Source organism: Cylas formicarius, unplaced genomic scaffold, assembly GCF_029955315.1.
Source record: "Cylas formicarius isolate icCylForm1 unplaced genomic scaffold, icCylForm1.1 PGA_scaffold_2__14_contigs__length_35257938, whole genome shotgun sequence".
NCBI lineage: Eukaryota > Metazoa > Arthropoda > Insecta > Coleoptera > Brentidae > Cylas > Cylas formicarius.
This window is the reverse complement of record NW_026844319.1, coordinates 26,888,118-26,910,652: the sequence shown is the minus strand read 5'-3', so window position 1 is coordinate 26,910,652 and position 22,535 is coordinate 26,888,118. Positions and strand designations below refer to the sequence as shown.

At 33.9% G+C, this 22,535-nt stretch overlaps 3 protein-coding genes across 3 annotated transcripts; 1 reads left to right on the top strand and 2 right to left on the bottom strand.

Moving 5' to 3' along the window:
* The first annotated feature begins 635 nt into the window (after positions 1-635).
* On the top strand, positions 636-2,272 carry LOC132697821 (uncharacterized protein F13E9.13, mitochondrial). The gene is made up of 6 exons (XM_060663488.1): positions 636-768; positions 1,313-1,395; positions 1,451-1,591; positions 1,648-1,847; positions 1,904-1,989; positions 2,039-2,272. Exons 1-6 carry the CDS (start codon positions 696-698, stop codon positions 2,269-2,271), a joined length of 816 nt encoding a protein of 271 aa, XP_060519471.1. The 5' UTR covers positions 636-695; the 3' UTR covers position 2,272.
* An 800-nt stretch (positions 2,273-3,072) lies between these two features.
* On the bottom strand, positions 3,073-6,489 carry LOC132697820 (rho guanine nucleotide exchange factor 39). The gene is made up of 5 exons (XM_060663486.1): positions 4,568-6,489; positions 4,265-4,451; positions 3,894-4,207; positions 3,466-3,714; positions 3,073-3,402 (listed from the first exon to the last, which is right to left on the bottom strand). The coding sequence occupies exons 1-5, from the start codon at positions 5,204-5,206 to the stop codon at positions 3,073-3,075; spliced, it is 1,719 nt and encodes a 572-aa protein (XP_060519469.1). The 5' UTR covers positions 5,207-6,489.
* A 151-nt stretch (positions 6,490-6,640) lies between these two features.
* LOC132698674 (uncharacterized) lies at positions 6,641-20,918 on the bottom strand. The gene is made up of 16 exons (XM_060664866.1): positions 20,848-20,918; positions 20,563-20,784; positions 19,832-19,922; positions 19,664-19,764; positions 17,331-17,532; positions 15,918-16,174; positions 14,279-14,481; positions 14,108-14,227; positions 11,988-12,066; positions 11,706-11,930; positions 11,542-11,632; positions 10,644-10,744; positions 10,394-10,595; positions 8,394-8,650; positions 8,127-8,329; positions 6,641-6,815 (listed from the first exon to the last, which is right to left on the bottom strand). Exons 1-16 carry the CDS (start codon positions 20,916-20,918, stop codon positions 6,694-6,696), a joined length of 2,547 nt encoding a protein of 848 aa, XP_060520849.1. The 3' UTR covers positions 6,641-6,693.
* Positions 20,919-22,535: the final 1,617 nt, after the last annotated feature.

Here is a 22,535-nt window from a genome sequence, read left to right as displayed (position 1 = left end):
ATTTAGTGTTATTTAGAATCGATTGATCAGCAACTTTTTAATGGATTCTGTAATTTGATTTATATTTATATTTTTATTAAGAAAAATATCGAAACAGCTTTACAGCTGTGTTACCTCTTACAGTTCTGAAACCCTTGAAAAGGTTAAGAGCTGTTTAAAAAATATATCTGTTTTGATTATAGTTTTAATTTTTGTACTGTATTTGTAAGTATTTAATTGCGTGAAGGAAAAAAAAAATAAAAATAATTCTAAAATTCTAATAGAATTGAAAACACAGCACACAACAATAGAGGGATATGATTTTATTGTATTATTTTCATGTTTCATGTTTTCATGTTATTGCGAATCGGTTCCCACTGCTAAAATGCAAAATTAGTATCGTAATTTCATATTTATTGGGATGAAATACTTTTTTACCTACGTTTCCTAATAAATTTGAGTCAACAAAAAAAAAGTCGTGCAAATAATTAATAAATTTACAAGAAAAAGACATTCATTTAATTTAATTTAGAATAAAATCGCAAACACTGCCCGGCACTGATTCAATAGGTACTTGGAATTAATAATAAAAGATAAAGAAATGAAATATTTTGGTCCGCGATAAATGAAAGATAGGCGACCTAATGGTCAATGTGTTTATTTCAAGAGTTAGCATATCAACATAATAGTTTTTCCGAGATTCTGTTAACAAAGTCATGTTGAAATTCAAGGACATTTTTAGTAGAAAATGTTCGGTAATAGGAATGATCCACGTTGGTGCCTTGCCAGGTCGGTTTAAACTTGCATATTAATGTGTTTTTGCGTTCTGGCAAAGTTTACAGTGGTTATAGCAGTTACGTTTGGTTTGAGTTCTTTGGAAAAATAGCTCATACTCTACAGCATTCTAATTTCTGAAATCATAGATGAAGAGTACAGAACTCGAGGTTATCTCCGAACAAATATGTTTCCATTGCTTTCTGCTGAAATGGGATGTCAAATTTGACAAAAGAATAGACTCGTAATTATTTACACACGAGATTTTTAAAATTAGGTCTCTATGGATAGATACTTGTCGAATTGACACTAAACTAAAATATCAATGAAAAACTTCATAAATATGTCAAAACTAACCAATCTCATTTAAAAAGTACTGTACAAGCTCCCGTTAAAATCATTTTTCGGAAAGCTCAAACCAAACCAACTTTACATCTAAAATTGGTAATACAGAAAAAATTAGTAGCTTTTTTCTTGTTTGTTTGCCTTGTTCTTAATTTTTACAAAACCTTGGTTGCTAATTTCCATTTCTATAAATTCAATGAAGTGCGATTTCTAGGGACACCCTCTTACGCTGGAGATATTAATAAACTTGTATCAAAAGCTTGCAAAGAAGCTCAAATTTACTTAAGCTACAACCTGGTACGATGTTAGTCAATCGCAATCGCGCAATTTTCTCCATGCTATATGTTGATAGGACGGTATCCTGGTAGAAAACATGCATGATATACCGTACATTCAGTCGCATCATTTTGGTCCAGAGGTGGGAGTCACTATGTCTAGGGTATGCAGCGAACTCAGGAAGGTAGTGCCTGACAATGTTGCTTGTGGGGTGCAGGTATCTATAAACTAATAATATTGGGTGCAGAAGTGGTGAAGGTTAATTACGTACAGGTTTTGTCGTGTGGCAATAAGGAAGCAATGGCTATTGCAAAAGTTTGCTCGTTTGATTTCATTCGAGCCGAAGGATACGTTTTCAGTCACATTGGTGATGAGGGTTTTGCAAACGCGAATGCCGGAACTCTCTTGCGTTATCGTAAGCAAATTGGAGCCCAAAATGTGCTAGTTTTTGCCGACATAAAGAAAAAACATAGGTAGTCCGCCAATTATACCCCTCCTAATGAGAAATGTTGCGTACCATATTTTCCAGCTCACATGCTATAACCAGTGATGTATCCTTAGAAGATACTGCTAAGGCTGCAGAATATTTTTTGGCCGATGGCTTGGTGCTTACAGGTATAACACCACTGGCGTTAAACAAAATTAAATTTGAACTCGATTACAGGAACTTCTACCGGTGTTCCAGCAAGTACCCACGAAATGCAATCTCTAAAGAAGTGTGTGAATTTACCAATTATAATCGGGTCTGGAGTGACGATTGATAATGTTGATCACTATTTAAGCGCTCACGCTCTGATTGTTGGCTCTCATTTTAAAGAAGGTGGCAAATGGAATAATGATATAGACGAACAGAGGGTGGAGAAATTTATGCAGAAATTGGTACAATTGAATAAATAATCATTTGTGCTATAATATCCATGTTAAAGGATACGGACAAATATATTTAAATTATCACATGAACTACGTCAACGTTCTGCAAATCAATGATCTCCTATTTGTGTTTTTCAAAGAGCGACTGGTTTTATTCAGGTCCAATTCTCTATCTTACATTTGTAATGGCCGAGTGTAGCCGTGTTAACATAATTAAAGTCCATACCAAATCACTTGCTAAATGCAACTCAGAGACTTATGTTACCTTTATTGAGTTGACTAGGTGAGAAACAATTGTTGAATTGTTATTGAAGAACATTTCATAGTCCATAAAAAACACACTTTTACATTTACTTCTTTCTGTTATTAATGTGTAAACCTGCAGGTAGCGTGTAAAAATGTAGAGTAGTATCAACGATATTTGTTTAAAGGATGTAGTCAACCAGTTGTTAAAATTGCTTGTTAGGTCTTTATTATTATTCATTTGATTTATGTGTTTCAACTAGGGCTACCAAATTCAGCTTAAAATAATGAGTTTTAACGAATATTTACATATTTTTTGACCCCTGTTACTGAATTTTTTAAATCATTTTATATTATAAACAGATTACAGAAAAAGTTTTGCAGAATCTGTAATAAAATATAGGGCATTCCATTTCCAACGCTGCACCACATGTGCAAATATTTCAGAAATATACATTATAGCAGTTAACCATAGCTTTAGGAAGGTAGCAAAAGACATGGGTGACGAGAAAATATATTTGCAATTAATCAACAAATAAAACAGTCTTCAATTTAAAAAAATAATACCACTAAGTATTAAAAATCTTAACTTTTATTATTTTTAAATCCAAATAGACCCCTAATAGTGTAACCAACTCCTTTAAAGAAGTTGCCCACTCTAGTAGTGTTTTCCTCTTCATTTTTCTTTCCAAACTGGAAAACGCCTTTAGATTCTTCAGATTCTTCTTCACACTTTTCAAATGCAAGTTTGCTACTACCTCCAAAGGTTTCCATAGGGGAAAATCTGTGAATATTTCGAGTTTCTGGATTACTCTCTAAACGGATGGGTGTTGAATTGCAGGCCATATGGATGGGCCTCCTCGCAGAGATTTTAATATGGGAGGGCGGCTTATCGATTGGAGAAACTTCCTGTTCCTAAAATCAAAAAGGAACAATTTTTCACAGCCTAATTTCACTTGACCATTGTATATTACTCACCATAATCATTTTTCGTTTCTTTAAGGGCCGCCCAGGACTCAGACCTACTTCATGGTACTCATTAATATCCTTTCGTTTTACTGCCCTTCTGGATGAGCTTTCTTTCCTTAAACTTTTTCTATCTTCAAGATAACTTAGTATAGCTTGATTGATAGCTTGTATCCAGGCAATCATTTCCTGAAGTTCATCATGATAAAGAATCAATTCTTCATTTTGACACACCACTTTTAGACAACCTTTGTCAAGTACCTAAAATCATTTTATAGATTTTATACATATTTTTTGGAATTGAAATTAACTTTTTTTTTAATTTCCATCTATCTGTGACAAAAACAGAATTGAATTTATATAGTCCAAAATGAGTAAATGAAACCTTTAAAACTAAGGTTGTATATGTACATATAATACACATTAATTTATATACTTACTTCAATCACTTTGCATTTGTTCAATGGAAAAATGCATGAACATTTAAGAGAATTTACTTTGAGTTCATTTTTTCTCATTTTGTTAAACAAAATAATGTCATTCATTAGAACGACATACAGTTTTTCATTATGAGCATCCTTCATGCACATTTTTGTTAGTATCCCTTCTTTCTTTAATCGACGGCCTGGTGTAATTATATTTGGCTCTCCACTACGAAGACATCTCTGAAGTTCAAGTAGTCTTTGACTATTTTCCTGATCCTGCACAATTTTATTAATATGGGCTGCGGATTCTTCCACTTTCGATAAACATTCTACAAAAAAATTATGGTGAAATATTGTGACAATGCTCAAAGTAATGCAATACATACCCCCAAGAATTTCATAATTTGCATTGTTCGGGGTGCTGAGATCATATAGATTTGTAAGCAATAACTTATATCGTGGTACCCTTTGGATCGGTGTAATAAGTAATGCTGATAACTTGTTTTGTACTTCTGGTCGAGATTCTTGGTTTTCAACAAACTTTGCAAACATGGGATTGACAGATCTTGAATTCTTAAAATACAAAAAACTTAGTATGAAACAATTCCAGTATCAGTTTTTAAAAATAAATTAGAAGGTGATATTACTGAATACTGAACAAAATGACATTCAAATGAATATAATGGTACCTGCAAAATTCTTAGTTTATCCTTAAACCCATGGGCGTACATTGAATACAATTTCAGAAATGGAGCTATTCTCGAAAAGGCAGTTGGTACATTATCAAAACCTTTATCTAGTTCCTCTAACAATTCTTTGTTTATTTTGTAAATAGTCTTTATGCTGCCAAATAATATTTCAAAATCATCAGATCTTAAAAGTTTTCGTTCCAATGCAGGTTTCATAAAATAATTTATTATCAACTCTAACTGATGAATATACTTAATTTCGCTATTCACTATCTCCAGCAATGCACGCTCCCTTTTCAAATTTCTTGTTTCCTCTTCTGTTTTGGTTTTTATTTCATCCAAAGCTTCAAAAACTCTCTTTCTCGTTTTTGACGTTAGTATATTCCTTTCGTTTATCACTTTTTTTAACTCTAAGCTGAATTCAATGTTAGCCACTGGTGTGAGTGGGATGTTATTGGAGTCAACCTTTATTCCATGTTGGTTTAATTGTTTCGGAGTCAATGGATTTACATTAATCACTAGTTCACTTGGGACCTTTTTGTCATTGTTGTCCCTTTGTGAAAAGGTTTTGGAAGTATTTACCTCGCACAGTCTTACACGTAATTCCTTAGCAAGCTCCCTTTGCTTTGCGGTTTGCATTGCTTTTTTTGTTAGTAACACATCTAAAGTACCAATTCGATTTCTAAAAGAATAACTGGCCACTAAATTTTGAAAAATATTTAAAATACGTTAACGTCCACACAGATAAAACTGATACTTTGGCTTAGCCGCCCTTTCTTCCTTCTTATTCTTTGGCTTTACATCTGTGGAAAAACTTTCCTGCACGATCTGAATATAGGGTGCATTTGTTTTTATTCATTGTCATTTTCAGGGATATCTGGAAAAGATTTGATATTAAAATTCATCATTTATAAACTTTATAATAATTTCAAATAATAAATAAATAAATCAATAGCCAGTTTAAAGTGAGCGTCTACTGTAGGTGTCGTCATCGAGCCCACTCCAATCACGTTTGATGCGTTATTTCTATAGTTTCTTTAGCGTTTTGATGTTGTTATTTTGGTTTTTGTTGGTTTATTTTCATAGCATATGCGAAATTATGCTTGGTGGTGTTATCTAGATAATTTTTGATTGCATCTAGTCATACCTATGATATTTATAAGTGACAGATAATTTATTCAGGTAGTCAACTTGGTCTGGTTTTGTGTTTTTATTGAATAGTAAGTGAATTATGTTGTAAGTATATTTTATTCTTCGCTTTCTGACACTTTGTTCACGATATGGCACTGGTGCAAATTCTATTGCAAAGAGTTACAAAAAAACGAGTGCAACTAGGTAGATACTGTAAACAATAACATTGATAATAACAATTATAATGTATAAAATATAAAAACATTTTGACGAACTTACTGCAACTAACTGAAGATTAAACAAAATAAAGAAAAACATATATTTGCAATAAATTTTCGAATTGTCGATTGTCGACTATTTCCAGACACTGGCATATACTTTTCTTCTAATCAAAACTATTGCTAACTCTGGACTACATGTTGCAGGATTACTGTGTGATCTATATTATCTGGTGTGCTTGGGGATCTGGGGCGGCAGTTTTGAGACCCATGTTTTTCAATCTTGTTTTCAAAATTCTTAAAACATTAGAGGAAGCTTATATTAAAAAAATACTAGCCCTATATCGGAATCGGCAAAACTTACAGCAATAATAAATGATTTGAGATATTTAAATTCGATAAGTAACGAGATACAATAAAACTAGTATGAAAGTAATTTTAAAAGCTAACCATGATAGAACTTTACATATCTATCCCAGAAGTAAAATCTTTTGAAAACCTTGTAGCATGAAGAACCCAGTATATTACTTTCAATAGAGATTCAAACATTATCTTGAAAAATAAAAATGTGTAGGGATTTGTACACAAGAATACTATGATGGTAGATATACACATACTTTGCGTACTAAGTATCGCAATATGCATTTCATAATTGCCGAAAATGCTGATCGGACATATTATTCTCTACATCTCACGTTGATAAAAGTTAAGCAAAGAAATCGTTAAAACAAAATTGTTTTTTATTTGCTTCGTATACAACAAAATTTCCTTAATTCCTTATGCACATTTGGGCGTTTTATTAGCTTCAATATAATCGTGATAGACTCTAACTCCTTCGAACGTTTCTTCTACGATGCCTCTAATTGCGCTCGCAGGCGGATTAAATCCATATATGCCACCTAAAATTTAAATAATAATAAATAAAGGTAGAACGAACGCGAATCAATCTGTATGAATACAAGGTGTTTCCTAATCTCATTCCTAAAAACAAACGGATGGATTCTCACTCAGTCTAGCAAGCAGCATCTGAAGTAAAAATAATAGTATATTATGCAACAAGTGCGGTAAACGACATTTGTGTGTCATACAGGGTTCATCAGACCATATGTATTACTTTAGTGACCAAGTAATAGTTGCCCCCCAACGACGTCACATCTGACAAGAAAAAATAAGAACACGATTTCCGAGAACGCTAGAAATGAGAATGTTTTAGTTTTTGGACACTATAATAAATAAATAATACTTTAATAATATGTGTATTTTACTGTTACGAATATAAAATAAACCAATTTGACTCACGAGTTTATTTGACACGAACGGAGCGCAGCGAAGGGAGTGTTTAATAAACGAGTGACTTAAAAAGTTTACCGAACATGTTGCATACTATACTTTTTTTACGACCGTTAGTTTTTGGGTACATTTTCGCAAAACAACACGAATACATTCACTGACATGACTGTCAGAATTGACAAACGTCAAAATTCAGAGCGTGGTAAATATGTCCGAAAAAATCCGATTGCAGCCAAACATATGCGGTAAAATCCCGGAAATGTCCGAAGTGGTTCGGATCCGTGGGAAGCTACCCCCGGCATTTGACTCACGAGTTTATTTGACACAAGCGAAACGAAACTGACGTGGTAAAGTGACGCTTCCTGCACGCTTGATCGGTGCATAATTAGAAAAGGTAGAAAAAATACGTAATTACACACCGATCACTTTATCACGTCAGTTTTATTTCCCACGGATCCGAGCCACTTCGGATATTTTCGGGATTTTACCGCACGGGTTTGGAAGCAATCGGATGATTTCGGAGATATTTTCCACGCTTTGAATTTTGACGTTTGTCAATTCTGACGGCCATGTCAGTGAATGTATTCGTGTTTTTTGGCGAAAATGTACCCAAAAACTAATGGTCGTAGAAAAAGTATAGTATGCAACACGTTCGGTACCCTTTTTATTAAACACTCAAATAAACTCGTGAGTCAAATGCCATTTACCGCACTTGTTGCATGGTATATTATTATGGCCGGTTCTTTACAGCTAATTATTTTTGATTTTGGAACGTTCCTGTTTATACACTTTGTCTAGGCAGGCACCTCTAAAAAGCTTTTAAAAATTCTGACGTTATGTTTACGTGTTAAAATGGAGATTGAAGTCACCCCTTTCATTTTACGAACGAGGTTTATTAAATACTTTGTGTAACGACTGACCTGCGGGTAGCTCAATGCAATACGACAACGCTACTCCTGCAACGCCTTTGGCATAATCATCGCTGCCACCTGCGGCTGCGTACAGCACGTTGGTCGAACTTCCCACTGTGTATCTGGATCCTCTTACTGCCGCAATGGCATTTCCCGCCTTTACTCCTAAACTTTGAAGCTCATCTGCATCAGGAGGTAGTGCGGACGTATGCCTGCAATAAAACCAACCATACGTCTTAGAGCGAATAGGAAGATGAAATATATTACGCTCCTTACCCCCACGGGTATAATATATAGTTTCCGTAGCTGTGGAACGTCAGATACAATTTTATGGTGTCGTTATTTTTTGCAAGGTAATTTCTTAACAATGATGTTTCTACATCGGAAAATGGAGCCGGTCCAGCGTAGGTTTCTGCGCATGGATTGTTACTTGCACCAACTTCCATCCAGTGAACATCGAAATTTCTATTCAGATCTGTTCCGATGCAGCTGGAGCCAGCAACTGGAAGGCGCGATTTTCTCCAAAGGCGTTGCTGAAATTACTCATCATAGTCTACGAAAGTATTAAGAGTTCTAAATTTTGAAATCGTAAACAGGACGTGACAAAATGTAATTAACAAACTCTTCACTCTTCTCGGCGTCTCAGCAAATAGGCAGGTAGCAAATGAAAGAATGAAAAAATTTTTTCAAATAAACTTGCGTACAATGTAAATTTTACATTACATCGGCTCGTGGTGACCGCTTCATTGTGTCAACAATAATAAGAAATCGTCACCTGAATGCGGTTCAAGTGCAACACCAGCTCCATGGAGTTCGAAGAGTGACTTTTAGTCAGTGGACAGTGAGAAGAAGACTGAAGGAAAATAACCTGACCCCAAAAATACCTGCATTTGGTCCAAAATTACTCCAACTCATTGAAAGCACGCCTATGCTTTGCACGGGATCAACTGAATTGGTCAATGGGGGTCAGTTCTGTTCTCAGATGAGACCAAAATATGCCTTTTTTGTAGTGACGGAGGAAAAAAGTGTACCGAATAACGGGAGAGCAATTTACAGAATTCTGCAATGAAGAGGGGAGCCTTTATGGAGGTGGTTCCTGCATGACATGGGGTGCAATTTCTATGGATGTACGAACCGACCCTGTTTTTATTTTATTAGGGGTGTCCGTGGTTAAGGGGCAGGAGATTTAACAGCTGCTAGGTACATCGAGGATATTTTATCAGATCACGTGGTACCATACGTCGACTATATTGGAGAAGAATTCAATTTCATGTAAGACAACGCTAGGCCGCACAACGTAAGGATCGTGCAAGATTAAATTACAGAAGTCGGTTTTCGAGTTATGGAGTGGCCAGCATGTAGCCCCGACCTCAATCCGATCGAACATTTATAGGATGAGCTAAAACGGAGAATTCGAGCTAGATTTCGTACCCCAACCTCGATCCCAGAGCTTATGATTGCAGTAGAGCAAGAGTGGCTTAACATTCCCCAAGAAACAATAGCGAACTTGATTAGATCTATGCCTATGAGTAAGATATGTTACTAAGGCAAGAGGGGGTCACACCCATTATTAAAAGATAAGTGTTGAGTTGCTAATTGTCAATAACCCTATTTGTTTTTAGTAATGAATGAATGAAAAAAGTTAATTTGACTCGTGCAGTTATTTTACTATGCTAAACCTAAATTTTAATTAATTTAAACTCGTATTAAATTGACTTCCAAACAGCGTATTTCTTTTTGATCTAATCAGTAGTTTCCAAAAAAAAAAAAATTGAAGTCAAAAGTTCACAATGGGGCGATTTCGATGCATGCAAGTTTACTTTCATTCACTTGAATCAATATTTCAACGAAAAAACTGTAAAGTTTTACACCAATCAAAATTTCAGGCCTAGTGCAAAGTCAAATTACGTATACCGGGAAACCAAGCGCTAAAATAATATGTCAAGTACACAGGTGTCAGGCCACAGGTGGTGTTGACACGGGCGCATACAATTCAACTCCAACTACCGAAATTCAGCTGTGAGTTTTTGTTATTTGATTACTATTTTTACTTCTATTTTGACCGGATAAACAACTATCAAATTCCAACTTGGCGTTTTTTTATTATGGTTTCCACAGCTACCCAGTTACTTCACCGAGCAGGCACCCGGGTGTGATCGATTTAAATTCTACTGATAAAAAATAACTCAAAGTACACAAACATATTGAAAACATCGCTTAAAGATTTCAAGTTTGAGTTTATTCGAAGCTAACACAAAACCACAGCGACTACTTACATCGGTCTGAGTAAAGGAATATCCATCAGGATTCAAAACGGGTATTATTGCCCAATTAACGTTTTGGTATAATCTGGCGTTAGTGGCGTTTTCTACCAATTGATTTATAATGTACAAAGCTGTGGGCGGAGCGATCCATTCTCTGGCGTGTATTCCGGCGTCGACCAGAATGGTCGGTTTACACCCAGGGCCGTTTGATATTCTGCAAAATTGCATTGGGATGCAAACTTAAAAGTTTAGAACCACTTACTTGATCAGGTACAATTCCCTTCCTTCGTAGGAATAGCCCAGAAGCTCCAGTTGTACAATGCTAGGGTATTCTTCAGCCAATTTAACCAAGTAATCGTTTATCTACAATAAATAAAAAACAAACTAGAATTCGTATCAAGGCGTTTTTTTGGAATTACGATATAAAAATACAAAAAGCATAAGCTTCTGGGAAACTAGACTATTGTAACTATTTTAATATCGGAGACAAATATAAAATAGATTACAAGACAACGCAAGCAATGTTTGGCTGTACTAAAAAATAAGTTTTGGAAAATATCCGATCTACTAAACTAAATTGCTATCTGGAATGAACAAAAAACTCAGAAGGTTGTTAGCTCAGACCTGGGAACAATGTCTCCCAGAATACGTGCGGCAAAGGCCGTATCCTGATCAGAATTAACGTTAACCCTCACATGTGGTAACATACCCACTGAGCTAGTTAAGCATGAAACAAATAATGTACAAATCTTTTGTAAAAATGCAAATAGTGAATGCAATGTAAATATAAACCAGACCAAGACCAAATGGAAATGAACAAAACCTCAAATTAAAATTATGAATCTATTCGTTTTGTTTGGCAAGATTTTGCATTGGATACGATTTCTGTTTCCCATATTTCAATTATCCAATAAACGAATCTACCGATAAACAAAATAAAATTACAATGACAGATTTAATAGACACACGGCGAAAAGATGCAAAGGCAATATAACTTAATTTTGCTTTCTGTTTAACATTTAAGGTAAAATGAAGTCGTGATTTCCTCAGTCAAACATACCTGTTTTTCTAGGCATTTGTTTAATGTTAAATTATTCTTACTATTATTTCGCAAATTTGCATTGTTCTTTAAAAAGTACTTCGAAATTATTAACACCTACCTCATAATGGAACATGTATCTATCAAAAGACACTTCTCCTAAATGGAAATTGCTTGGTGCAATGTTTTCCATATTTTCAACTCTTACGGAACTAAAATGAAAGTTATACAACATGTGATCTCTTTTAGAATATTATTAAAAAGAGCGTTGCGGATAGTACTTACTCTTCAACATTTTCAATCATAATGTCATACTCCAGTCCATTACGCGCTAAGTCCGTGAGTTGTCTCTCGAAATTTTCTTGGACTTCTGGAGACGCCATAATAACCGTCGGAAATCCTGGATTTCGCTTTAAAGGTGACCAGAAATCGAAACGAGTGTCGTGTTCCAAAGTTCGCAAGAATTCCACGTCATCGAATGTCTTGGGGACCACATTATATGTTTTGTAGCTAATTAGAAAAAGGTCTTTAAAAATAGCCTTAGATAAATTATTGCATTGGACTCACCCTTCGTAGTAACCGTTTCCTTGAGAACTAAGAATAAGGCAGGACAGAATTATCGCACACAATGTGAACTTCATTTTCGCTGAAATGGAAATCTACGAAATGTAGTGAACCGTTCATTTATAAAACTTCGGACTTAACGAATCTTAATTCCTCGTAGTTATCAATAGAATTTGCTGACACTAATTGATCGCTTGAATTACGGGGATTTAGTTTGTACTGTTTTTTCCATTAGTATTAATTTCAAAATCTAGTAGTAATTTTGATTGATTCGGCGGAGTAACCGGTATCTCTTTTGCCTTTATTAACTGTAAGTCGTCGAGAATTAACTAAATCCCAGACAAATTAATTTAGCGACACAAAAATCGTAACTTCCCATAGACGATTTTGGATCTGTAGTATTGTGTAGCTAAATATCTATGTATTGATTGATTGATGTAATTATTGATCAATGCAATTAACTACATTATTCACGAACACAGAAACGCTATTCCAGAATGCATGTATCTTTTTTAAATTACTATTTTAATTTATCTAAATTTGCAAAATTTTCCAGTTAAATGAAACGACCTACTTTTTGGGCTTGTCGGTACCATTTTAAATGTGCCTAATTAATTGTCTTGCCTTTCTTGGCTTATTACTGTAAGTGCAAACAATAAGTATGCATACACCCTTCATCCTTTAAAGTTTACTTGTTGGCGCGCCTATGGGAAGAGAATTAAGTTGCAAAAGAAAAGGCCTTTGCTCTCAGTACCTCTTTGCCCCTAGCGCTTTTAATAGACTGCGTCCTAAGCTATTATTTTCCTCTTCTTCTCGTCCTCCTCTTCTAGACACAGATTGTATTAGTTATTGCCGACGACTCTTCTCATAGGTGCCTTCTTTTAAGGCAGTGTCCTCTTTGCATTCCTACCAGCGATAGTAGTTGCCTGCGCGTAAGATTTAAGGTTCCCTTTTAGTCCCACTGCATTAAATGAGAAACTACAACATAATCAAAAAGAAACAAAATATTTACCTAGAAAATTTAACAAAAAGCAATGAAATAAGTTTTTGATTTATGTGAAATGAAATGTAAACGTTCCTAAGAAAAGATCAGATGAATTCAAGCCAGGTTGACATTAAGAAGCGCCTTGATCAAGTCCAAACATCTGGAGAGACAAAACCTCCTCAAAACATAAGACTCGAAAAATACAGAAACACGGAAGGGCTAAACATTGAGATCTAAGATACCAAAGCATGTTTAGTCGAAGCAAAATAAGATAAATATAATAGTATATTATGCAACAAGTGCGGTAAACGGCATTTGACTCACGAGTTTATTTGACACGAGCGGAGCGAATGTTTAATAAACGAGTGACTTACTGTTGCATACTATACTTTTTCTACGACCGCTACATTCACTGACATGGCCGTCAAAATTGACAAATGTCAAATTCAAGGCGTGGGAAATATCTCTGAAATCAACCAATTGCTCCCAAACCCGTGCGGTAAAATCCCGGAAATGTCCGAAGTAGCTCCGATCCATGGGAGAAAAAACTGACGTGGTAAAGTGACGCTTCTCGCACGCTAGATCGGTGTGTAATTAGGTATTTAACAGACAGGAGTAAAAACAATAGTTAGTGCGTTGTTCATAGGGAACGTCAAATTTAAAAAAGGGCCCTTCATAGCAAATATTAACAACGTTTCGACCAACCTTCGTTCGAATTTGGAAGCCAAAAAACGTACTAGTGTTGGCATCCTTGCTGGACAACTTCTATTCAACACGCGATTAAAATTCTCGTTTTTAACCATTGACGTGCGACATTCAATAATCAGCATGGCCACCGAAAGATCGTGAATTTTTACGACAACATTTTCTTAAAATTTGTCCAGATTAAATATTTAGTCCAAAAGGAATGAGCAATTTATTAAGAACGTGGCATGACAATTTTTCCTATAACTATTTTTGACTAGTATATAAGTACAGAAGGCTTTGGAATGACGTGTTATTAAATAAAATTAGTCCTTTCAACGTTTAAAAGCATCAGAATTTCTAATTTATAAATTGTCAAGAGCCAAATAAAAAGCAGATAACGAATCGAAACCATTATTTTAATAGAATCTTTATAAAACAATATAAGTATCTCAGTTGCAGGTAACTGTTTTGTTCGCCTGGATGTATCTATGGAAAACTCTTATTCCTTCGAATGTTTCTTCGACGATACCTTTAATTTCAGCCGCGGGTGGATTAAATCCATATGCGCCTCCTAAAATATAGAAAATTGAATATGAAGACCGGAAAACCAACAGCATCGTACCTCTGGGCAATTCAATGCAATAACCTAGTTGAACCCCGGCGACGCCTTTAGCCCAATCTTGAGTGACACCCGCGGCATAGTATAATATATTCGTAGTACTACCCACAACGTAACTTGAACCTCTCACTTCTGCGATTGCGTCACTCACTATTTCGCCCAAGTACTGAAGTTCCTCGGCATCATCTGGCAGTTCAGTGGTATGTCTGAAATTTGATTTGCAAAAATATTGGGAGCAGAATATTGAGTTTGCAACCGCAAAGACAGCAATCTGAAGGCGAGTTGCGCTAACCAATTCAACATTGACAGTTGACAGTCAAACAACAGTTTGTTGAATGGGAACTGGATTTTGAAAAAGTTGATGTGATGTAGTTTTATATGTGTTTATTAAAAGTTTTCATGGGTACAACTCAATCCTATGACTAGTTTTTGAGTTATGTGTTTTCAAAATTGGCATTTTTGGGCTTTCAATGGTATTTCCCTTTTTTTGTCCCCACGAATCCATATAAATTAAAAATATTAGTTCTGTGTTATCATGTCTTCTTAAATTTGTTGCTAAACGTCGCAAACATTAATGGTGGAAAAAAAGTCACTTACAAGAACGTTGGCCAAGATTTGATTTATTTTAAATATCTTATTATTCAAAGGAAACTTAAATAATTTCATATCATATATCATATCACGTCGTATTCATAATTTTTAAAAATGCCACTAAAAAGGCTGGCATTTCGTACATTTGTTTGAGCCTACATTAATTGGTTCTGTTGACCCATGCGACAATACTAAAATACAAGCTACTTAAACTTAAAGGTACCTCGATATGAGATAAGAGTAAAATGGAAATGTTTTGTAAATTTTAAGTATTATCCGCCAAGCGCCATACATGTTGACCATCAGCTCAACAATTCATTGGAAGTAACGTATCTATGACTTATTGTATTAAATTGCTTTCGAAGCTAAGTATTGAAAATGCCAAAAGTCTCCCACATTCCAGTCGAAATAAATTCGTTTACATTTTTTGTTCTTCTAAAATAACTTCAAAAACATAGATACAATTAAAAAAATCTTATTTGTTAGGAATGCTTTTTGTAATACTAAAGAATACTCGGAACTACTTAAGCATACAACTGTGGACCTGATTGCCCTTGACACTTAATGTGCTTTCTCTTGAACTTATTTTATTTTAGATTTTTTGATTGTTATTTGTTAATGGTAAATACGACAGTTCTACTCTTTTAAAAACTGGAGTGAAAGAAATTATTATCATTTAAACACAATACGCATTTTTTTAATTTATTATTATTGTGTTATTTATCTTAAGAAACGTAAAATCTGTAACAACAAAATTTAAATTTTATTATAAAACGTTTAAAGATCGTAACAGTAATGATTCGAATCACCTTCTCTTTCTTGCCAATAAATACAAGTGCGATTTTCGTTTGTAAGTGTTTATAAAGACTAATGTTAATAATATTCTGCTTATTAAACTGGGCTTTTGCATGTCACTTTCTCTTCATAAAAATGCGATATATTTTGAAATTTTATAAGTATGGGTCATATATTCGTAAATAAGAAAAAAACAAATTTCTAGATGGAAAAAAGAAAATATCTGTCAACGTTGTTGACTTTTTTTTATACTTACCCCCAAGGGTACAATAACATGTTACCAAAACTATGAATGGTCAAGTATAATTTGATGGTGTCGTTATGTTCCAAAATGTAATCTCTTAACAATCTGGATTCAACGTCTGAAAAAGCGTAGGGCCCAGCGTAGGTCTCGGCGCACGGATTGTCACTTGCTCCTATTACCATCCAGTTGAAATCAAAATTTCTGTTCAAATCGGTTCCGACGCAAGTCGAACCTTGGACAGGTAAACGCGATTTCCTCCAAAGGCGAGCCTGAAAAGAGTTGGTTGCTGTTAGTAACTCGGACCGCATTTCGACAGATTCCAACAAAATCAAAATTGATGATTTTTGATTTGGTTTTAAAATTGATTGATTTAAAACACGAAATGTGTATATGTGTGTAATTTTGAAGTAGGCGTGGTCGATAGTAAAATTTGGGAACTTAGGTTTTGGTAAGTTTTCGTTAGTTAGTTTGTTTCGTTAGTTAGCCCTAGAACGCCATCTTGTCTCACAAAAATTGATCTATTAACATAATTAAACATAATTAAAATTGAGAAAATAATTACTTAAATGAAACGAAAGAGTTTAGTGTCTATTGATAGGCATGGCAAAATTGAAAGAAGAACCTGTAGGAAGTTCAACAAAAAAAATGACGGAATGAATGTTTGTGGAAATATAAAATAATATAAAAGAATTTCATACAAAATTTAATGCAACTTCAAGTTTAACACGCCATGATGCAACAACATATAATTTAAGTATAAAATTTGATTTCTGTCAAACACTTGAAATGATAATTGAGCAATTATAGATCAAGATAATGGGACCTCTAGAATTATGGTGATTACTTTACGACATATATCATTTTAAAGTGGTCTATTAAGAAAAAAACAACAATAATTTGGCCCTTTTTGTGTGTCAGCAAGAACCACCCTTTTTAAATGACCTTACACAATATGAAATAAATTTATTTGATGTGAATTTATATTTTTTAAACATATCATCATATATATCTTTTATATGATATAAATTTATACAGAGGGAACTGCAACCAAAATTTTCCATGAGTTCAAATAGGGGTCAAATTAAAGTTTTGGTGGTGTTTTGGAAAAATAATATTTCGACAACTGCTCTGGATAGGCTTAGACAAGGATTAAGCAAGAAGCAGTTAACGTAAAAAATTAAGATAAGATAAGAATTAAGATAATGATATCGTTGTTATAATAAATTAAAATATTAATAATAAAAAAAATTCAACTAATTAAATTAACTAAAACTACTATGGACTGTCAATCCTCCAGTATTTAGTTGAAATGTTTGTCTAAAGAAACAAACTTTTTATTACCTTAGACATTCTTAGCAATTAATAAAAAGGACATTTTATTATCTCGCATAGATAAATATGTCAAATTACTCTCTTTGACCTTACATTTGTTTGTGTGTATGAATATCCGTCGGGGTTCAATACCGGTATGATTGCCCAATCGATGTTCTCATACAGCTCGCGATTTGTTGCGTTTTCCACTAGTTGGTTTATGATATAAAGTGCCGTAGGCGGAGCAATCCATTCTCGGGCGTGGATTCCAGCGTCAATTAAAATTGTCGGTTTGCATCCAGGGCCACTTGAGATCCTGGGCAAACGGTACAATTAAATAAGAAGTGTATAAAGCACTTTTTTACTATGTACTATGGAGGTAAAGTGGGTGTGAAACAACGGTCACTTCGTTGTGTGAAAAAATATATTTTTTAAATTTTTATTACGGCCAGGATTGAAAGAAGAGAATACGTAAAGAAAGGGAAGTAAACATTTTGTAAGATTGTATTTTAGTGACTTTTCAATGATAAATCACAACAATACTGGCTGCTACCAATGCAGGAGAAATGCAGAAGATTTGTAAATAGTATTACAGTAGCTTGTCGAATACAGTAGCCTGTCGAAATTTCTTTGAAAAATGTTTAAAATGTGATATAACATAGAATAAGATGGCATTCTGTGCAGTTTTTTTATTTATATTTTGACACCCACTTATGTTGATAAGGTATATATTTTTGATATCGGATTTCAAAAGACTAACTAATGATATATAGGGAATTCTATTAAGAAAGGTAAGTTGTTATAATTTTTAATTTTTCTTTACTAAGGTTTTATTAATATGCTCAGAAGATAATAGAGAAAAAACTTAACCTTTTCAAACTTTGTAGGTGTGTGTAAAATATAAATGAAAACACTATCTGCCGTGTTCCCCATAACACTACCCACTATATTATCGGGAAATCTATTTTCTAGGGCAATCGTGCTTGACTTAAACATTAAAAAAGTTATTGGAATTGATAGAAAATAGAATAATGCCCCATACTTCGGTCGGTAGTGAATGTATGTAACTCGATTTAGCTCTATCCAGCTTAGAAATAGCAAAGGCTTGCTATTAAAACGGTACGACCATCCTGTACAGAATAGTATATTATGCAACAATTGCGGTAAACGGCATTTGACTCACGAGTTTATTTGACACGAGCGGAGCGAGTGTTTAATAAACGAGTGAGTTAAAAAGTTCACCGAACGTGTTGCATACTATGCTTTTTCTACGACCGTTAGTTTTTGCATAAATTTTCGCAAAACACGGATATATCACTGACATGACTGTCAGAATTGACAAAACGTCAAAACTGAAAGCATGGGAAATATCTCCGAAAACATTCGATTGCTCCCAAACCCGTGCGGTAAAATCCCGGAAATGTCCGAAGTGGTTCGGATTTGTGGGAAACGAAACTAACGTGGTAAAGTGAAGCTTCCCGTACGCTAGATCGGTGCGTAATTAGGTATTTTACAGGCGGCAGTAGAAAAAAGTATTTTCCGAATCGCAATTAATTTAAATAAAATATTATTTAAATTAATTAAATAAAATATTATATTGGCCCTTTAGAACAAGCCTTACACCTGTTGTTGACCCCAAAAATGTTTTACTGCCTCCTCTTCATATCAAACTTGGCTGGATGAAGCAGATGGTTAAAGCCCTAGACAAAAATGGATAGTGTTTAAAATATTTGTGCGAGAAACTGATGTCAAGATAAAAAAAGGTATTTTTGTTGGGTCGCGGATAAGAACATTATGCAAAGACAGGGATTTTCAAAACAATGTCAAGAAAAACGCCTGGGTTTCATTTAAAGAAGTAATTGATGTGTTTCTTGGAAACTGTACCTAAGGATGAAAGTATTGTTCAAAATATGTTGCAACCCTTTAATCGTCTAGGTTGTAATATGAGTTTCAAAGTACATTTTCTGTTTTCACACTTGAACTTTTTTCCTGAAAATCTTGGAGCAGTTAACGAAGAACAGGGAGAAAGGTTTCACCAGGACATGAAGCATATGGAACGGCGATACCAAAGCAGATGAATCATAACGCGGATGTTAAAACGGGATATGCCCTTAAAAACACTCAGCCGAATGTCCGGACAACGCAGCTTTCGGGCAAAAGACCAAGATTGCACTCAAAAAGTCTAAAGTTTTTTTCCACTCTTCTTAACTAGGATTTCACTTTTTTACTGAATAAAAAAATAAATTATTTTAGAAATACCGTTTTTTTCCATTAATATTTGCAAAAAACCTTACGTGATACAAATAAACGCCTAAAATTTTTGAAAAATCAGTTTTCGAAATAACAGCATCTGTCAAAAAGTTTAATTTTGTAGACCTGTGATATCATTTGATGTAAGGAAGTGGCGCTTCGGACAATTACACATTGTAAAAATGCTTAATGCTTACCTGATAAGATACAATTCCCGTCCTTCATACGAGTGACCAAGCAGTTCCAAATTAACAATACTCGGATATTGTTCTGCCAGCTTTACCAAGTAGTTATTGATCTAAAAATACAGTCAAGTAGATTCGGAAACTTTCCGCCACGCCTCGTAGAAATATTTTTTGGCGTACCTCATAATGGAACATGTACCGCTCGAAAGTAACCCCTCCGATTTGAAAAACCCCTGTTGCTACGTTTTGTGCATTTTCTACCTTTATTGTGCTGAAATTGAACGTTATTTCTTGTTTTTTTGATTTTTTTTAGTTTTAATTTTTTTTTTAGTTGCTTAGTAAACATTTATAAAATAACAGCTGAACCTTTTCAAATCATTTTTTGTTTATATTTGTTAAAGAGAAATGCCATTTTTTCTAATTAAATATAATATATAATTTCGGAATCGTGTCTTGCAAATGGCGCTTAATAGGCATAGTTATTCAGCGTTTGTGTTGGTCATATAAAACAATTATTTTTTTTTTCCGTTGGTTATTATTTTCTATAATTAATTTTCCTTTTCTATTTACTATTCAAATTTCGTCTGTAATGTCAATTTTATTTCCTAAAACAACATGGTGTTTTAGTGTCAACCAGAAGGTATGGAATGTCAAGAAAATCCTTAACAATGTTTATTCAAAATCACTCGATGTAGAATTCTCGGTCCTAATTGAAAAACTATCAATTTCAATCGAAGTTTTTCTTGTGTTTTCGTTTGCCTTACATGCATCTGCCACCAATCAAAAATGGTTACAAGGCACAGTGTTGAAAATAATGTTCAAGAATTTCAAACAATCCAGTCCTAATCAAAACTAAGAAACTACTGAGACTAGGTACTGGCGTAAATATTTAAATTACAACGTTTACGTACTCTTCCACATTTTCCACAATGATTTTATATACGAGGCCAGTCTCCTGAAAATCTGAAAGCCGTTTTTCAAACTCGTCTTGAGCTTTCGGTTCGACCATGATGACGGTGGCGAAACCAGGTCTTCGCAAATCGGACCAAAAATCGAATTGATCGTCATATTCCAATTCACTCAGAAATTCGACCTGTTCGAGACTTGCAGGAATCACTTCGTACGTTTTGTAGCTACCGACGGCGGTAATATTAGCAAGTTTAAGACTAAAACGAAATTACCATCCCAATACTTACCCCTCATAGCTTTCGCAGCGGACGGCTATGGAGGCCAACGCCAGACACGTTACGGTGATAAGGAATTTCATCTCGGCTAGGTTATTAATTAACGTATAAAAGTAAAAGCCAAAATATTTATAACAACGTTTTCCGGTTATCGTGAAAGATGCGTATCTGCTGCTAATTTTTTTAAGTTATCTGCTTAGATAATTTGACAAAAATTTATCACCCGGAATTAAAAAGAATTTATGAGTTTCTCCGCAAGTTTCGTTTTTCTCACTATAATTTGCTTCGTTATTAAAATGCTTTGACGAGTCGAAATGAATTATTTGTTTTGGATGCTTCTCGTCGAATTGAAGCGAAGCGCACGGTTCGTAGGTCGTTTGAATGATATAAACTAAAACGGAACAAAGCAATTTTATTATCGAAAGACGTTTTCATTAACGAAAACTCCCCGTGAAGGAAATAGTGGAAATACAAATATTTATTTGATTCGTTCCGCGACTTGCCGGCGGATATAAATTAATTGCTAAAAAGATTCCTTTGGCGCGATATTCTTGTTTTCCATTGAAAATTTTGTTATTTATATATACGACCGTAATTAAAAGCACGTAATTTATAATGAGTAAAAATTAAGTCGTGTCAAAATATTCCTATACTATTTACCAGGTCATCTGATCAAGGGAAAAATTTTAAATGAAACTTTTCTTTACTTGTCTAATTACAAATAGCATTTAATGTAATGAACTATTAATTTTTTAGGATAACCTAGTTTTTTCAAATAGCACCCCAGTGGAAACAAAAATTTGTTAAAACCGGCAACATTTTGACACCAAAATTTTCAAAATCCGTTAAAAAATAAGCTCACAGGAAGGAAAAAAGCCAGATAAATAAATACATTTTTATAAAAACAAGATATTACTTAGTTGACTTTGCTTCTATGCATTATTAATTGTCAAGTCGGTAAAACTAAAAATGAAGAAAAAACTCTCGACAAGTTCATGCAGTGCAAAGAAAAAACAGATTAGTATTTAAAAAAAAAATTAAGAGTTTCTTCTGAGATTAGTATTTTTTGTTGAAAGTGTTTTATTATGGTAAAAAGTTCATATGCTTTTGAAATATGGTGATGCAGTCAAAAACTAATGTAAGTATTGTATGTATACGTGCGTCATAAGCTACAGTGGAAACAAAAACTTTTAAATACCGGTACTTTTTTTGCATAATTTTGACACCAAAATTTTCAAAATCAATCATTTAAATTTTAAAAAATAAGCTCACAGGAAGGACAAAAAAAGTAAATACATTTTTATAAAAACAAAATATTACTTGGGTGTCTTTGCTTCTATTCATTATCAATTCGACATGATTGAAAATTCTGACAGTTTGTACATTTTTATCTGATTATTAATTTTGTCGTGTTATCGATTTGGATTATCATGGAAAACAATAATAAATTAAGAAAAAGTTGATATTGAAAATGAGAAATCCACAAAATAATCGATATGATAATTTTATTATAGATGAAGAAATGAAAATCAATGCTAAGAGAAGTGACATTAAAATTAGACATCTCAAGAGAATCTGTGAGGAGAATTAAAAAAAAAAAAACACGGCTATCATTTTTTTCTATTATTTATCTATTAGACAAACACTTAATTTTGTTCATTGACGTATCATGGTTCTCAAATAATGCTATGTTTAATCGA

Bases quoted from the DNA above. Each gene is read 5' to 3' on its own strand.
- LOC132698674 (XM_060664866.1), bottom strand. From the start codon at position 20,918: ATGAAATTCCTTATCACCGTAACGTGTCTGGCGTTGGCCTCCATAGCC. The intron at 17,533-19,663 runs GTAAGCATTAAG...CCGTTTGCCCAG, and splicing joins CGGGAATTGTATCTTATCAG to GATCTCAAGTGGCCCTGGAT. The intron at 16,175-17,330 runs GTAAGGTCAAAG...AACTCTTTTCAG, and splicing joins ATTCATACACACAAACAAAT to GCTCGCCTTTGGAGGAAATC.
- LOC132697821 (XM_060663488.1), top strand. From the start codon at position 696: ATGTTGAAATTCAAGGACATTTTTAGTAGAAAATGTTCGGTAATAGGA. The intron at 1,396-1,450 runs GTACGATGTTAG...ATATGTTGATAG, and splicing joins TTTACTTAAGCTACAACCTG to GACGGTATCCTGGTAGAAAA. The intron at 1,848-1,903 runs GTAGTCCGCCAA...CATATTTTCCAG, and splicing joins GACATAAAGAAAAAACATAG to CTCACATGCTATAACCAGTG.
- LOC132697820 (XM_060663486.1), bottom strand. From the start codon at position 5,206: ATGCAAACCGCAAAGCAAAGGGAGCTTGCTAAGGAATTACGTGTAAGA. The intron at 4,208-4,264 runs GTATGTATTGCA...ATTTTTTTGTAG, and splicing joins AAATTATGAAATTCTTGGGG to AATGTTTATCGAAAGTGGAA. The intron at 3,715-3,893 runs GTAAGTATATAA...AAATGATTTTAG, and splicing joins ACAAATGCAAAGTGATTGAA to GTACTTGACAAAGGTTGTCT.